This window comes from Danio aesculapii, chromosome 10 (assembly GCF_903798145.1).
Source record: "Danio aesculapii chromosome 10, fDanAes4.1, whole genome shotgun sequence".
In the NCBI taxonomy this organism is placed as follows: domain Eukaryota; kingdom Metazoa; phylum Chordata; class Actinopteri; order Cypriniformes; family Danionidae; genus Danio; species Danio aesculapii.
Genome location: NC_079444.1, coordinates 12,968,078 through 12,986,603, shown reverse-complemented (window position 1 = coordinate 12,986,603; position 18,526 = coordinate 12,968,078). Strand labels below are relative to the sequence as shown.

Below are 18,526 nucleotides of genomic sequence, written 5' to 3'. Positions count from 1 at the left end.
TTATCCAGCATTTGTTTTATGCAGCGGATGCCCTTCCAGCTGCGACCCATCACTGGGAAACACATACACACTTAATCACACACTCATACACTACGGACAATTTAGCCCACCCAATTCACATGTATCGCATGTCTTTGGACTGTGGGGAAAATCGGAGCACCCGGAGGAAACCCACGCGAACGCAGGGAGAACATGCAAACTCCACACAGAAACGCCAACTGACCCATATATATATGGGTCAGTTGGCGTTTCTGTGTGGAGTTTGCATGTTCTCCCTGCGTTCGCGTGGGTTTCCTCCATACAAACAAATACAAACAAATTAAATTATTAAAATAAAAAACATTTAATTAATTTAAATATTTCATTTATCCTCCCTCCTGCTGAAAATCCAATTTTTCAATAATAGTTTGTAGGCCCTATTCAATCATTCCAGCACAATCTCATGTCTTATTATTTAACAAAGCAAGAGTGTCCCTTTAAATGAGATCATGGCATATCTGAGGGTGGCCTGAGGCATCAAATACTTCTAAACCCTTGATGGAAAGCCCAGCCTTACACCAACCCCTTTTGTTTTTTAATGATTAACACATTCATTCAGCATTAACTTCCAAAGACTCAAAAGTGTAAATATGCAAATGGCTCAAAGGCCCAGGCGTTAAGCTCAAAGCAGGAGGCATTACAGCAAAGGGGTCAGAAAATAAAGCCTCGACCGTTTAAAAACACAAGCCCACTCTTCAGTCCAGATCCTGCATTGTTTCATGCTGATTCGCTTGTCTGTGGGTTCAGGGGCTCTTATTAGCAAGTGAATCAATTAGCATGTCAATGGGCTTGTTGAACATCCCCAACACCTATTTGATGGTTGAAAGTGTGTGAGCCAAAAGAGGTGAACCTCCTGCGGACAGAAACACACAACCCCCATCCTGCCTGAAAAGTGAGCAATGAGAGGCAGGAGCATGGTGAAAACGGAGTTTAGTTTAACCAATGAAATAATTTACTCACTATAAAGTGGTTACAAATATTTTCTGTAGAACATGAAAGAAGATATTTTGTAGAATGTTGGAATGTAGCAGCCATTGACATGCACAGAACACTATGGAAGTCAATGGCTAATTATTTCCAACATTCTTCAAAATATCTTCTTTTTATGTTGAAAAGAAATAAATTCAAACAGGACTGAAAAAATGATGAACTTTAGTTTTTTGGGTGAAATATTCTTTTAAAAAGAATTAGCATGCACATTCTCTCTAAATTTATCATGAGATATTCTCACAATCACATAAAGTGATTTATTTACTATATAATAAAAAAATCTAGAAATAAATTCCTTTTTGTTGTCCCAACTTAATTGTCTTTATAAAATGAAATAAAGTAAATAAAAATAAAGTGGACTGAACATAAAACAGATTATATAACATTTTAAAACTAAGGTGTATTCGTGTAAACAGGGCCTAAAGCAGACACATGACAGTTGAAAGTATCAGATTCATCATTGTATTCATTCGCTTGTAGTAGAGCTGCACAATATGTTGTTTCAGCATCAGTATCACAATGTGATCCTTCGCAAAAGACACATCACAGGATATATGCAATGTTGAGTTTGTATTATAATTGATCATTTGCATGTGTTTTTTCATGCCTGTGATTGTAGAATGACCTTAAAAGCATTCAGGTATAAGAAATTGTACCACTTGTGATTTTAACAATGATTAAATTTATTGAATTAATTTTGTTTTTATCATTCAGTTACTGTAGTTGAATACAGTTAGACTCGGAAAACGATAAAACACATTTTCATTTGTATCTTTTTCTTGATTGTATTTATAGACTGTTATGCATGAAAATACTCCCAACACATGCAAATGCAGAAATGCACTGCAAATAGCACAGACCACAATGAAAATGTGTCAATATTATTCATTTATTTTATGGAGATGCACTCCCACTGCAGAATCATCCCAATCGATATAACATTATAAATTCTTTCCAAATAGAGATAATAATTCATCTGGTGAAATTATATTTATAAATCGCAATATAAATCGCTAAATAAAACAAATAATCGCAATGTTCAATTTTTCCAATATCGTTCAGCCCTAGTGTACAGTAGTAAGTAAAGGTGTTGACACTTATCCCATTACTGGAATGATAGACAACAAATGTTTAATTTCATCATAAAAATGTTCATTTAACCTAGTGAATTAAACACACTAAAAAAATGAAAATCAGACTTAATAATTGAGACAATAGATGAATGTGTGATTCAGGAGGTGGAGACAGTCAGAAATGCAGAGGGAGTCTTTAAGTTGATATTTAAATGTATTTTCGAGACAAAATGACCGTAAATACACATTCAAAAATTATGTTTTAGAGACAGCTTGAAATATTGATATTCAGAACTCTAAATGTAGCCACGATTCCAAAATCACCCATATAAAATTGTATATTCTCACAAAACAAGTAACATATAGTATACAATGAAGAATGTTTAATCACTATATCATCACATGGATATTTTATATAAAACATAAACGTCCAAATTTATCTTAACTGTTAGAATTTCTAAACAGATCACTACTGTAATGTGCACTGCATTGTAGGTCATTTTAAAACTTTCACAGTAATTTACTGCTCATTAGGAATTTACAGTATTCTACTGTAATCAAATTAGTCAAGTACTGCTACTGTAGGTGAAGACAGAAAGAGACAGTTAATGAAAAATTAGCCACTTGTTTGGAATTTATTCAATTCAATAGTGAATACTAAAAATAAAGGTTTTGTACCTCTAATGTAAAATGTAAAGAAATAAAAGTAAAAGTACTGAAAAAATTTTTCATACTGAAAAATTAAAAGGTGCTAAAGGGAATTACCATGAAAAGGATATTTTACAGTAACATGAAATTGCAGTAGGACCCTACTATTGTAATACAGTAGTAAGTTACTGTAAAGGGGCAGTTGTAGTAACATGCTAGCAACAGTGCACCATTCAGCAAATCATGAAGGAATAGTTCACCCAATGAAAACGAAAAACTATCCTATAATTTGTTCGTCAAGCCATGTTTAGGTTTATGCCTTTCTTCTTTCAAACAAACACAACTAGACTTACATTATCCTGACTCTTCCTAGTTTCGTAATGGCAGACAATGCAGCTCATAATTTTGACTGTCAAAAAAAGTCCCTCAGACCCCGATTTATCAGGGGTCGCCACAGCAGAATGAACCGCCAATTACTGTAGCATCTCTTTTATGCGGCGGATGCCATTTCAGCCACACATGGAAAAAAAAAAAAAAAAAAAAAACGTAGTTTGCTGTTATATCACTTTGTAAAGAAACACTGTGTCTGGACACATGCAGTCCACCACTGTTGTTTTGGTTGTCAAATTCTTGCACTCAAGTAAAGAGCAAACACATGCATATGATGATGTCACCACTTCCTCAAAATCCATTTTTTATGGTTTACGATGAGAGTGTATTCAAAATCCTGTACTTAAAACCCTTTTCAAAAGTCCCCCTGTATTCAGGCCCCAAAAATGCCAGTGTCAAGTAAATAAACATCCATGAAATAAAATTAAAAAAGACTTTGATCGGAGTTGAAAATGATAGGTAAATAAGAAAAAGAGTTGAAAAATGTCAATTGTTAATATTTGTAAAAGCTGTGATTTTTCCAATTGACTCTCCTGTGTTTTGCCTTTTAAAAATGCAAAATAACACCACATTTTGTGTAAAGCCCCCAACAATCAACAGGGTATTCAAGTTCAAGGTACATTGTAAAAAATGCAGTGCTCTACACATTAAGTTAATGTTTAAGTTAACTTAACAAATTGAAGTGGATTGAACATAACAATTAAGTTATCGCCAGAAAATCTCAAGAATTGTGTTGTTTCAGCTCATTTTAAATAAGTAGTTTAAACAAGCAGCAAAAATAATGTTTTGAGCGTAAAACATTTAGTTGTGCTCAAACATGTGCGTGCTGCACCAAAAAAACTCTGACCAATAAGCAAGAATGAGTCATGTGACGTTCATCCATGGACACCTAAACGATGAGCTCAACTCTTCCGCCACAGCAGACGGGCCCATAATCTCAAGTGCCTAAAGCTTTAACAGTGGGTGATAAAGTTTGTTGGAGAGTCACCGTTTTAGCCCCATCCCCCTTTAATCCTCATAACAAATGGCAAAAAAAAAGCAAATTCAAAACAGGAAATTTCAACATCTGTCACCCTCCTATAGTCCCCTGCCGGGAGGGAAATGATTTAGCTAGAAATCACTCTAAAAATATGCATCTAATTATCAACAAACAAACAAAGCTGGTAAATGTAGATGCAAAAGATCACGGTGTAGCTTTTACATTTAGAGAACTGAACTGTCATAAAGTTGTGTTTTTCATTCACACATTCAATGATAACACACTCCCTATATTGTTTACCATGGTACTTTAAATATTCGGTCTGAAATTACATGCAAGTATGACTTGAAAACCACATTAGCCCTATTTATTTGACTAAACAATGTCGTACTTTGATAACTTTAGTCATCGGCTGCTAATTTGATTTCACTATTTAGAATTTGCAAAAGCATACTTCTCTGAAATATATAACTTTAAGAAGAAAGCCTGAATGTGTGAATATAAATCACACTGATCTGATCAAGAGAACTGATCAGATGAACTGAATCCACTTCTGTTGCAGTGTGAACACCAGTATGAACTTTTATATTCGTATTTAGCTGAAACACGTCCTTGTTCTAGTAATAAATAAAACTTTACCTGAATGACATTTAAACACAAAAAGCTTACTGAAAAGGAGAAACATTTTCCATTTCTCTTACAATGTGAACATCAATGTGAACGCTCATTTTTAGGGGATGTATAAAACACTCTCACCATTTCATTGAACTGAGAAGAAAAGAAAAAAAGTACTTTAACTTAAATTAAAATGATCTGTGACTGAATTATCAAGAAATCTTGTTTAAACTACACTTGTTAGAACAAAGAAATAGAAACATTACACATATTTAGGTGTATGATACTTAATTTTCACATTTTTGAAAAAATTACTTGAACTTGATATTTAAATCTCTTTTAAAAACCGTGGGAAGCAAAAACCTTTCCATTCTTATATATTACATATCTTAAATATTATTATTATATATCTCATATTTTATATATCTTATATATCTGAAATATTTCTGTGATGTATGACACTAAACCCTCACACGGTTTTAGAAACACTGAACTAGAAATCACAATGCACGTTAACCTAGTTTTTAAACATCTTTTTTAGATGAATTAAAAGCAATATGGTGTTTAAACTACACAAAAACAATGTGAAAATTTTGAAGTGAACGTTAAGATTCATATTTAGGTGAAACACGTCCTTGTTCTTGAAATAAAACTTTCCACTTCTGTTATAATTAGGCATGGGACGATAACCATTTTCAAGGTATACCGCGGTTCGGAAAAGTCAAGGTTTTAAAACCGTCAAAATTTCCTGCAATACCATTCCCAAGGCATGTGTAAGATTTTTTTTTATTTACTTTTTTTTTGTTTTTTTAGGAAAACAGTATCTCCAGCAGAAAAGATATCCAAAGATGCCATTTTAAATTGTAAAAAAAATCAGTCTTTGAAACAAATGAAGACAGCAGAAGTCAATAATTCATTTGAATTAATTAGCCTGACATGCTTACTGTTACAAAATATTTCAAATGTTGCTTAAAATAAAATATATTGTGCTTAAAAGGGAAAAAGTTTTTGCTTTTTATCCAGACATTTAAAATATATATATTTTAGAGCAGTAATCATAATACCGTGATACCATGATATTTTCATCCAAGGTTATCATACCATCAGAATCTTATACCCACCCATGCCTAGTTATAATGTGAACATCAATGTGAACGTTTATTTTTAGGCCACGTATAAACGCTTTCACCATTTCAAAAAGACTGAACTCAAAATAAAAATGAACTTTGACAAATTAAAATGATCTGTGACTGAATTAACACAAAATCTTGTTTAAACAACTTATTGTAAGAAAAAAAAAAACAGAAAACTTTTAGACTGAACATCGGAGAGTGAAGGCTTATAGTCCTATTATAAGTGTGATAATGAATCCTCTCACATTTGCAAAAACACATTTTAAAAGAAAAGATGACTTTAACTTTATAAATCTTTTTATATAATATGATTTCACTATTTAGAATCTGCTAATAATATTTTTGTAAAATTATATTATTAAAGGGGTGGTCAACAGTGTATTTTTAAGGCTTGGTTGTGTTTATGGGTTGCAATGTTGCTCATGCTTTATTTGTAGAAAATGATGTTACTTTTCATAAATCTTACTTTGATTAAATACAGCTACTCAGCTAACATGAAAATGACTGTCATATTTTCCATTTCCTCTGAAGACCCGCCCTCAGGAGGCTCTGATTGGTCAGCTAACATAATGTGCTGTAATTCGCAGATCAGCTTCACATCACCAAGCGTCCCTGTTATAAAAACGCTTATAACATATAACAGTGCCTCTGGCCACGCCCCATTGCTCCACAGGGTGTATGCGCGTAACCTGAAGGGTTTATGACATCATTAACCCGGATATATTTTTTTTGTAGTCACCAAACTTTGTTCGCTTTAGGCTTTGCTAAGCTAACTTTGTAAAAGCTAATGTCTCCCTTTGCATTAAACTTTGAGCGTCTTAAATTCAGAGATGTTATGTTCACACATCTACATTGCACATCAACTAAAGTTTAAAACATAATATTGTAGTGGACCACCCCTTTAAGGAGAAAGTCCAAATTTGTAAATATAAATCCAACTTTACCTCAATGAGAACAGATCAAATAAACTGAATCCACTTCTGTTGCAGTGTGAACACCAGTGTAAACGTTTAATATTCATATTTAGATGAAACACTTCCCCGTTCTCAAAATAAATAAATATTTACCCAAATGAAGTTTAAACACAAAGCTTATTGAAGAAAAAATTGAACCATTTTCCACTTCTGTTATAATGTGAGCATCAATGTGAACACTCATTTTTAGGCCCTGTATAAACGCTCACAATTTCAAAAAGACAGACAAAAAAGAAAAATGAACTTTAACTTTATTTAACTTAGATCTGTGGTGAAATAAATGAGAAATCTTCTTTAAACTACACTTGGCTGGAAGAAAAAAAAAAACAGAAACATTTTAGATTGAACACCAGAGAGTGAAGGCTTATAGTCATATTATAGGTGTATGATAATGAATCCGCTCATATTTTCAAAAACACATTTTAAAAGATGACTTTAACTTTATAAATCTCTTAAATCTTGTTGGTCTTAAAATCTTTAATAAACAAACAGTTTCCATTTTGGTTTCAATGTGCACATCAGTGTGAAAATTGAGGTAAAGTTCGTTTTATATCCCCACATTTGTTCAGTGGCATGCTCCCTATATTGTTTATGGTGGTTCTTTGAATATTCAGACTAAAATCAAATGTAAATTAAGTAGGCTATGACTTGAAAACAACATTAGCACTATTTATTTGAATGTAAACAATGTTGTACTTTGATTGTCATTGGCTGCTAATATGATTTCACTATTTTTGTACTATTAAAAAGAAACTCCAAATGTGTGAATACAAAACTAATTTTACCTCAGTCGTGTGAAATATTTCTGTGTACGACATTAAACCCTGTTTCAAAAACACTGAACTAGAAAACAAAATTTCTAGGTTCATATTTAGGCTACCCATCATAATAAATCCTCTCATATTTTCAAACAATAATAAACAAAAGTTAAAATATTTTAACCTGAATTCAAATACATTCATTTATTTCCAAAAATATAGGTCTATATAAAGCTTTAAGTTATTTCTGCAAACATAAAACAACCAAACACGTTTAAATGCGTTTAAAGAAAGCTCAGATAATCACAAGTAGGTGTAAAATCCTTACCTGCATATGCAAACGTTGCAAAAAAGATGAGCGTGGCCACCAGATGAGCTCCAGTTGTAATCCTCAATATATGATACATCCTTACAGGGAACATTCCTCTGATGCAGCTGGATTTGGGAATCAGTGTAACAACTTCCAAACTCTCCACGAGTGATAACTGAGTGTGTGCGTGCGGACGAAACGCGCTTCCCCCAAAGTCTCAAGTGTGCACTGAATGAAACTCTTTTTGGTGGTTCGTTTGCAAAACAAAAACGCGTTTCATCCCGCTCAGCCGTAAAGGTGTTCGTCGACCGCCGTTGATCCCGTTCAAGTGTTCCCAAACGTATCCTAATAGGAAAAGTGAGCAAGTAACTCCAACTCCTCGTGACGTAGGAAGGATCCATCCCAAGGGAGGGAAACGAATTTGCGAATCCTACTACGACGAAGGCTGAGCTCATGAATATGTAATGAAGTAATTTTACATTCAATTAGCTAGGAGTGTCCAAACTCGGTCCGTGTCCATCAGATTTTAGCTCCAACTTGCCTCGACTCACCTGCGAGGATGTTTCTAGAAATCCTATAAGAGCTTGATTAGCTAGCCCAGGTGTGTCTGATTGGGGTTGGAACTAAACTTTGCAGGACACCGGCTAAACTAAGCTTAGGGCAAACGTTGATTGGGTCATGAATATTAATGAGGTCACGTGTCAAAACACTACACGAAAGTTAACGTGAGTTACTTACCATAGTAGGTTTAGTAACTCAAAATTTTTGATATTCTTGAAAAAACACGACACCTACTGGGGAAGAGACGCTTGAAAAAGGTAGGTTTAATCTGTCTGGACATGTTAAATTGATCAAAATTGATAGTAAAAGATGTTATGTTTTGTTCTGATTCGTAAGGTTAATCTTTAAATCACTTTAAATTCTGGCGAAAAATTTGTTTTTAGTTCACTGACTAGAAATTACCTACACTGTAAAAAGTGATTAAAGCAAGTAAACCAATTGCCTCAAAAGCAGCACGTTGACTTTACAAAAATAGTGTAAGTATATCCATTGTAACTTGTAACTGTTATGTTGACTTAATTTTTATCATTATGCTAATTGAACTCTCTTTTTAAAAGTCAACTAATCCCTTTTTACAGACTGTTTTACCACGTCTGTTTTCAAATAATTACTGTAATTATCACAATATTACATATTTGGTGCATCATTAAGTCTATAATATCTACACTTACAAGACGCACGTATGAGCAGGAGTCTGGAAGTGCAGATTTATTTTAGTTACTGTCATTTTGCTATATAGAGAAAAGCTGAGAAAAAAAACTAATATAATAAAGGTGTATTGGAAAAAGTGATTAGTTTTCTTTTATTTTAAAAAAAGTAAGTAGCTAGAATTATTATAATCATAAAAATTAAATAAACTTAACAGTTAGTAAGTTACAATGGGTTTACTTACATTATTTTTATATACTGTAAGTTGTGTATGTAATTTTTATTACATTATTATTATACTTGTTGCTTTAAAGGCAGTTGGTTTACTCGCTTTAAGTAACTAATCACTTTTTACAGTGTATAGTTTATATATAACCATACACTGTAAAAAAGTGATTAGAAGAAGAAAATCACCTCAGATTTATTCAGAGGCCAAAACTAAACAAAAATCTGCAGTTTGATATTTATAATAATATTATTAGACTAACATCAAATGCATATGAGCAATTCCAGCGTTATAGACAAGACATTTGCAGTAAAATCTCAAAACATAAATTGACAGAGGAAGCATATGTTTACATTATATTGAAACATCTCTTTATATTTTCCAAAACAACTAACCACAGTAGTGGGAACAGAAAAAATATCTATCTGTAAACATTTTTTATATTTTAAATGAGTAAAATAAACATTCTTTATGGACGTGACGAAAAAAAAGTTAGCAAGTTTACAGTTTACAACATACTTTGCAAAGATTCTGTGAATTAAACTGCACAACCCAAAAGAAACAATACTAATCAAAAGGATAAGAGTTGACTCTCTATAGAGCTAACATTATTGGTTTCATTTCATTTCACATTTTTGCATTTATAAGGAAAAAGCTTTGTTATGGATGTGATGTCTCTCTGTTATGGATGTGACGGATGTGAAATTGCCACTTGTGGGACTTTTGTAAATCAAATATAATTCTTTGAAAACATTGACAAAGTCATTTTTGAGTTTTTTTAAAGCACTGTAAAATACAAACCTACACAAAAAACGCAGAAACGGTTTCGCTACTTTGGCGAAAACTAAATTTTTTCATGGCAAGGTTGGCATTTGCATGGAATTGCTCATATATAAATAAATTGATGCAATGCTATAAACTGATGATTAAGAAATGAAGAAATAAGTATTCCTCAAATGTTTGAGATATTTAATTTTTATTAACATTGACATGGTTTTAAGGTGCTTGTCAATAATCAACAAATCAATTGAAAATACTATAAAAATCCTAAGTTGCTTCATCTGGAAATATGTTAATTTTATTGATATAAAAGCTATTTCACATCTACCATATAAAAATCAGCGATAAAATTTTAAGTATCCTTAATTTAAAATTTTTAACTTAGTAAAAATGATTATCTATAAACAGTGAATTGTACACCACAGAGCCAGATTTTGTTAATAATTCACTTTTATAGACATTGTATGATTATTAAGATTCGTGTGATGCTGAAAATTTTTTCTCAGGAATAAATAAAATTTTTTATGTTCCAGGGCCGTCGCGGTGGCACAGCAGGTAGTGCTGTCGCCTCACAGCAAGAAGATCACTGGTTTGAGCCTCTGCTGGGTCAGTTGGCATTTCTGTGTGGAGTTTGCATGTTCTCTCCGCGTTCTCGTGGGTTTCCTCCAGGTGCTCCAGTTTCCCCACAAGTCCAAAGACATGCGGTACTGGTGAATTGGGTAAGCTAAAATTGTCCGTAGTGTATGAGTGTGAATGAGTGTGTATTGATATTTCCCAGTGATGGGTTGCAGCTGGAAGGGCATCCGCTGCATAAAACATATGCTGGATAAGTTGGCGGTTCATTCCGCTGTGGCTATCCCAGATTAATAAAAGGACTAAGCCGAAAAGAAAATGATTGTATCATTTTCCAGTAGAACATATTTAAAAATGTCATAATATTTTAAAATATTAAAGTTTTTGCAGGATTTTTGGTTAAATAAACGCAGACTTGGTGAAGGTTAGAAAGGCCTTTTTCCTTAGTAAAGTAATTCATAAATATAATCTTACCAATCTAACAGAAGACACCCCACTACTATGTCATTCACTGTAACAATAGTTTATTGCCCAAAAAATCTTGTCAGGTATATTTATGACAAAAATCATTTGATGACATTGAAAATATATTAAAATTTCAAACTTTATATTTTTCCACTATCCTTAAAAATTCTATAAATGTAAAATATACTGAAATGTATATGATCATTTATTCTTTTGTACATTTTATGTACATGTAAGAATAATGTTATTTGATTATTATTTAAATATATCTTTTATGTTGAATGATGAAAATTATTTTTGACTTTTATAAAAAGTGATTTAAAGCATTACACAGAACATATCTAAATATAAAACAGGTTTGACACAAACAGCAAAAAGGGTAACCTCATCATGATACAGTACACAGGACCTGACAAAAGTCTTGTCGTCAGTCCCAGTTGTAAGAGCAACAAATAATAACTTGACTTCTAGTTGATCATTTGGAAAAGTGGCAGAAGGTAGATTTTTCAGATGAATCATCTGTTGAACTGAATCCCAATCATCACAAATACTGCAGAAGACCTATTGGGACCCACATTGACTCAAGATTCTCATAGAAATCAGTCAAATTTGGTAAAGGAAAAATCATGGTTTGGGGTTACATTCAGTATGAGGGCGTATGAGAGATCTGCAGAGTAAATGACAACATCAACAGCCTGAGGTATCAAGATTACCTTACAAATCAGGAGAGGGCAAATTCTTCAGCAGGATAGCGCTTCTCATACTTCAGCCTCCACATCAAAGTTCCTGAAAGCAAAGAAGGTGAAGATGCTCCAGGATTGGCCAGCCCAGTCACCAGACTTGAACATTATTAAGCATGTCTGGGGTAAGATGAAGGAGGCATTGAAGATGAATCCAAAGAATCTTGATGAACTCTGGGAGTCCTGCAAGAACGCTTTCTTTGCCATTCCAGATGACTTTATTAATGAGTGATTTGAGTCATTGCAGAGATGTATGGATGCAGTCCTCCAAGCTCATGGAGTCATACACAATATTAATTCTGTTTTCACTGCACTATGACTTTATATTCTATACTGTACATTATTTCTGTTAATTCACATGACTTTTGTATAAGCAAATTCAGACCTTACTGTCCTAATTAAATAATTAAAAATCAAGGCATGATCATTTTTATTTTGCTAAAATAATCGTAATCTAGAACTCTTTGCCTTTCATATAAGCCACTTCCCATTCCAAATGATCAACTGCAAGTCAAGTTATTATTTGTTGATCCTAAAACTTGAATAGGCGACAAGAATTGTGTCAGGTAGTCTATGTAAATATAAACTCAAAAAATTATTATAGCTTTAGTTAGTTCAACGAATGTACCTATGTTTAAATTAAACAATTCACTTATGTGTGTGTATTAAAACCAAAAGATTTGTGTTGGAAAAATTAGAAAATGTAAGTTTTCAAATTTAAATAGCTTGCTTAATTAAATTAAACGAAATGGAGTTGTGTTGCTTCTGCAGTACCACATTTTGGTCATTAGGTGGAGTAATATCCGCACATGCGCAGTTTCAAAACAATGGTGATTTATCGCGATAAACCCCCCAAAAGCAACGGAAGCCTCATTTAGAGCTACAGTACACATTTCTGTTTGTAAGAAAAACCAGGCATTTCAGATGGAAAGGCAAAACTGTGCATAAAGACGAGAATGGATGTAATCAACTATGGTTAGAAGAGTGTCTGCTATGTTAAAAATGCTGTAGATTGGTTGAATATTTCAGCAAATCTGAAAGTTGATTTATGTTACACAATTGAAAATCTGTACAAGCATGAAACAACGTAATATTTGATTTGTTAAAATTTTTTTAGTGGCTAGTAAAAACATTGTAGAAGTGATCATTTGAAAATTCAAATACTTGCCAAGACTTTTAGAAATAAAGTGTTGCATATTGATATTTATCTGTTTCCTACCTACAAATCATTGTCAACTATTGTGAGAAATCCTCAACATGATCAGCATCTTCACATATATGAATATCATTAATTATTAATAATATATAATTAAAAGTAAATTGAGCAAATTTGTTATTTGAGAAGTGTTTCAAACTGGTAACCCTCCACATTAATCGGTACCCAATGAGCAGCTATCAGTTTCAAAAAGGTTGGTGACCCCTGAACTAGATTAAAGCTAAAATATGAATGTTTTGTTGATTGAACTAAACATTACATTACCTTTATGTTCACTAAAATAAGTATTCTTTCTTTAAGGTTAATTAACTCTACAATGTGGAACAATGGACATGGAAGTTAATTAACGCCAACATATATTTTTTTGAGTGTATGCAAATGCTAAATATATATACAACAATGCAAATGCTAGTATTTATTTATATAAAGACTGAAATGTGTTTTATTCTTTAAATTTACATACATTTTGACAATTACAGATTCGAAACCAGATCATATTTAAAATCTCCGCCGAATGAGTGCAAGAATATGACAAATGCGGAGTACATTCACATTGCATTCATTACCAAAAAGTCCAAAATTACAAAAAAAATTATAACAATAATTAATTTATGGATCCTGACAGAAAGAAGAAACAAAATCACATTCAAAGCATAAATATTCTGAAATGTGGTAAAGAAGCATCTCTTTGGTCAAAGGTTACAAAGGAATGTAAATGCTAGTGTACAAAAAAGATACTTGTGTATATAAAAGCTATATTTATCATTGATTAGTAAAGATTTCATCATTTTTCAAGGCTTTGAACAGAACATAAACGGGTTCGATGCTGCACATAAGAGTGTCGAGAGTCAATTGCATTTATTTCAATGTGAAATGAAGACTAATAAAATAATCCACATTTTCTGTACACCAAACATAAATATAATACAAACAATCCGAGTGTATTTATCTGAGGTCAAAGGTCACAGAACCTGCCAGGCTCTCGCTTTCCTTCCTCCGGTCAGTGATGACACTTTTAAAGCTTTATGGTGTGTGTGATGGATGTTGAGGTGACTGGTCTTCATTTCAGGACGTGTAAAGCTGCGTCTCGAATGCACTGCGCTGCCTTCTCAATTTCCTCTTGCGTTTGTTCGACGGTCACAACTACTCGAATGCTGAGGACAAAATATTTAACATTTCATTAACAGATCTACACAGTTTCAACAATTTTAGCAAATGACTTCCAGCTAATCACCTTGGTGGCGGAAGAAATCGCTCTTCTTTGTCCAGGTAGCGAGCCAATGTTAATGCGACATGTCTGTCCAAACTCTGTAGGAGAGATAAATTTTTTTTAGCATCAGTGTTGCCAGGTATAGCTGACTATTTCTAGCCCAAAAGTGGTCCAAAACCCTCCTAAATGCATAAAAAAAAAAAGCCCAAAATATTAGATTAATATTAGATTAGATTATTTAAAATAATCTATTTGTTGAAATTAACCTAGCTACTTTAACAGTCATACTTTTTTTAACCATACAGCAACCAACACCAGCAGTCACAGAACCACAACATGATAAACTGCCCCCTCACCCACACACTGCACTTAATGTTGTGTAGATTGCACTACCTATAGATGAATCACCAGTTTATAAACATTGAAGATACGCGCACAGCGAGGTTGCAGAAAAAAAAAAAAAAAGCGCGGGAGCGCTAGCATTTACAGCAAGGGAATGACAGCTGATGCGGTACAGAGTTTGTTGATGTATTAGAGATAAATTATATTGATTACATATTATAAATTATTTACATAATGCTTCAAGCATATTTTAAAAGCTTGTCACCCAGAGATAAGCACAGTTATTCAGCAAAATTAGCGTTAAAGTGAGTGGCGTTCATCTGACGGGTCCATTTGCGATAGCACGCTCCCAATGGATAATGGATAAGATGAAATGGCCAAGCATCCAGCCCGAAATATATAACTATCTCACTGAAACTCCGAGTGATTTTACAAGAGAGAAGTTAAAGGGCTACTAGTCTTTAGATGCCTACAATTTTTTCTGTGTGGTCATGTGCAAGAAATAATGTCCCATGGTTACCAGATTCAAAACTTTGTAGTGCTAAAAACCGAGGTTCTGCCTAGCCAAAGATAAGGAAAAAAGACAAAACTGTACAAGGCCTGGGTAATCATCAACAAGCAAAACAACTGCATTTTGACAGTGAATTATACCTGTTTGGCAGGGTATGTGAACTTATTTATTTATTTAGCTTTTAATGCCATATCAGCAGCATTGGCTATATTCATGGCAAAAAACATATACTAATAAATATACAATATATAATCATAAAATCAAATCAGTTTCTTAAACGTACATTGTAAAAAAACAACAAAAAGTATACAAGTAGCAACAACACTAAAAACAGTCATATACAATCTTTTAGTTTGATTAAAGATAAATATTCTAAAATTGCTTCAGAAGGCACCTTTTCAAACATTTCCCTTCAAATATTCCCTGAATAAAAACGTTCTCTAACATCATTTAATAATACACATTCTATTAAAATATGTTTTATCAATATTCTTACACAAGTCACAAACAGGTTTTTCTTCCCTTTTCAATAAATATGCATGTGCAAGTCCGATTACTGTCCGATTCTGCATCTCGTATGTACAACCTGGTCATGCCTATTTTCAAAACGGTAATTATTTCTTTCTTTTCACTTCATACAATTTGTTATTTTTACATTCATCCCATTCCATTTGCCATTTCTCATTAATATACAGATTTAAAGCAGGTTTAATATCAGACACATGAATTTTACATTCTGTTATATCCAACTGTAGGGCTTCCTTAGCTGCTTTATCTGTTCGTTCATTTCCAATGAATCCCATATGACCAGGTATCCAGCAGAAAATAATATCAAAGTCTTTAGTCTTTAAAAGGTCCACTTTTTCTATAATGCTAAAAATCATAGGGTATGTGAACTTGCATGTTTACATTTCATTCTCATCTTTCAGTGTCCGCAGTTTAATTCACCATATTTAACTGTTTTTGCTGAAATCATTGCTGCAATCAAAAACGAGTAATGTGTATGATTCAGCATAGCGTGAACTTACCTGATATGAAATGAGAACTGCAGAGTCCAGCATTTTTAATTAGGTCGTGACTCCATTCAGCTCCCTTTTAGTCAAAGACAGCTGCGGTTGGCATTAAAAGCAGTGTGGTGTACGGTAAAAGTTAAGTTTTCTATTTTTTATTATTATTATTATTCTCTCTCTCTCTCTCTCTCTCTCTCTCTCTCTCTCTCTCTCTCTCTCTCTCTCTCTCTCTCTCTCTCTCTCTCTCTCTCTCTCTCTCTATATATATATATATATATATATATATGTGTGTGTGTGTATGTGTTTATGTATATGTGAATGATGCTATTATAACATTTAATTATTATAAGTATTAATTATTAATTAAGTATTAATTAATAATTTGACATTTACAATGGCTTCATGACAATCATGCTTATGACCGATTTATGACGAAGACAAAAACAGGTTTTGATGTATTTGTAAAGCTATCATATCAAACAATGTCGTTTTTGCATTTAAGAAGACATAATTAGTGAATGACACTTATCGACAGTTGTTAGAAGCAGGCATAAAATCTCATTCACATTGCATCATGTCATGATTATAAACGTTTCATGACAGTCCAACACCAGTATTAACATATTTTTTGTCCCTACTACGGATGTAAATGGCTGCTGCTTTCCGACATTCTTTGGGATATCTCGTTTTGTGTTCAAAAGAAAGAAATTGATAAATGTTTAGAGTAAATTGGGTGAACTCTTTATAAAATGATTGATTTTTTACATGCAAATGGTCCAGTGAAGTTCACAAATCAGCTTAGGTCAAACAGATCAGGCTGTGAATCCAGCATTAGACCACTGACTAATTGGCCTGTGATTTCTTTGTTTAACTTACGTAATCGACAATGGCTCGGAGCAGCTTCAGGTCATTCACTCGGGATCCTGTGCTGTTTTCCAGCTGTAGATGAAGAGCCGGAGCAAAAGACTCTCCCACCACTTTCAGCCCTGCAGTCCTGCAATACATGACAGTAGCATACTGAGCGATTAAAACTACACAAGACATCAGACATGTAGTCATAGATCAAGGATGATATTTGCTCGTGGGTAAACTTAAACTCCAGGAGAAGCATTATTTGTATTACTTTAATGACAGAATTTACATTACTTAAAGGGATACTTCACCCAAAATATTATTTAAATGTTACTGAATTAAATATGGGCAGTGGGTAGCACGATCGCCTCACAGCAAGAAGGTCGCTGGTTCAAGCCTCGGCTGGGTCAGTTGGCGTTTCTGTGTGGAGTTTGCATGTTCTCCCCGCGTTCGCGCGGGTTTCCTCCAGGTGCTCCTGTTTCCCCTCATCGTCCAAAGAGATGTGGTATAGGTGAATAGGGTAGGCTAAATTGTCCGTAGTGTATGTGTGTGAATGAGTGTGTATGGATTGCAGTGATGGGTTGCAGCTGGAAGGGCATCCGCTGTGTAAAATAAATGCTGGATAAGTTGGCAGTTCATTCCACTGTGGGGACCCCAGATTAATTAAAGGGACTAAGTCAAAAAGTAAACAAATAAATAATTAAGAATATTTATGCACTATTTACTCTCCCTCAAGTGGTTCCAAACATTTATTAGTTTCTTTTGTTTGTTGAACAAACAAAAAGATATTTTGAAGAATGCTGAAAACCTGTAACCATCGACTTGCATTGTAGGAAAAACAAGCACTATGGAAATCAATGATTACCGGTTTTCAGCATTCTTCAAAATATCTTCTTTTGTGTTCAACTGAAGAAAGTAAGTCAAAAAGGTTTGAAACAAGTAACAGGAGAGTAATGGATGACAGGATTTTCACTTTTGGGTGAACTATACCATAAACATCTAATTTCATGGACAAAAATATTAAAGTAGACTTGCCCTTGTAGTGCTTTGTGAACATTTCTGCACTTCTCCCGCAGAACACTGAAAATTCCTGTGAGAGAAAGAGAAAATTTTGCCTAAAACACTCTACTGCAAGAAAATGAATGTGTACACTTTAACTCTAGGGCATCCATTTTGTGGATGGGAAGACCCATTTTGTCTTTTTTGTAATCATTTTGGCTTTGTGAATAGCAAAGAAAATTGATAAAAATAATATATATATATATATATATATATATATATATATATATATATATATATATATATATATATTATAATATTAAAATAATATTATATAATATTAGACCAGGTATTTTTCAAGACACTTCTATACAGCTTATAGTGACATTTAAAGGCTTAACTAGGTTAATTAGGTTAACTAGGCAGGTTAGGGTAATTAGTCAAGTTATTGTATAACAATGGTTCGTTCTGTAGACTATCGAAA

At 33.3% G+C, this 18,526-nt stretch overlaps 2 protein-coding genes across 2 annotated transcripts in view; both read right to left on the bottom strand.

Annotated features, from left to right (window-relative positions):
- ror2 (receptor tyrosine kinase-like orphan receptor 2) overlaps positions 1-8,259 on the bottom strand; it is a 139,262-nt gene extending 131,003 nt beyond the window's left edge. Inside the window, exon 1 of the mRNA XM_056466968.1 lies at positions 7,928-8,259. Coding sequence (XP_056322943.1) covers positions 7,928-8,021 — 94 coding nt within the window. The 5' untranslated portion in view covers positions 8,022-8,259. The remainder of the gene's footprint in view (positions 1-7,927) is intronic.
- A 5,259-nt stretch (positions 8,260-13,518) lies between these two features.
- Positions 13,519-18,526, bottom strand: part of sptlc1 (serine palmitoyltransferase, long chain base subunit 1) — a 28,348-nt gene continuing 23,340 nt past the window's right edge. The window contains 4 exon segments of the mRNA XM_056467140.1: positions 13,519-14,272; positions 14,353-14,426; positions 17,068-17,185; positions 18,079-18,133. Coding sequence (XP_056323115.1) covers positions 14,179-14,272; positions 14,353-14,426; positions 17,068-17,185; positions 18,079-18,133 — 341 coding nt within the window. The 3' untranslated portion in view covers positions 13,519-14,178.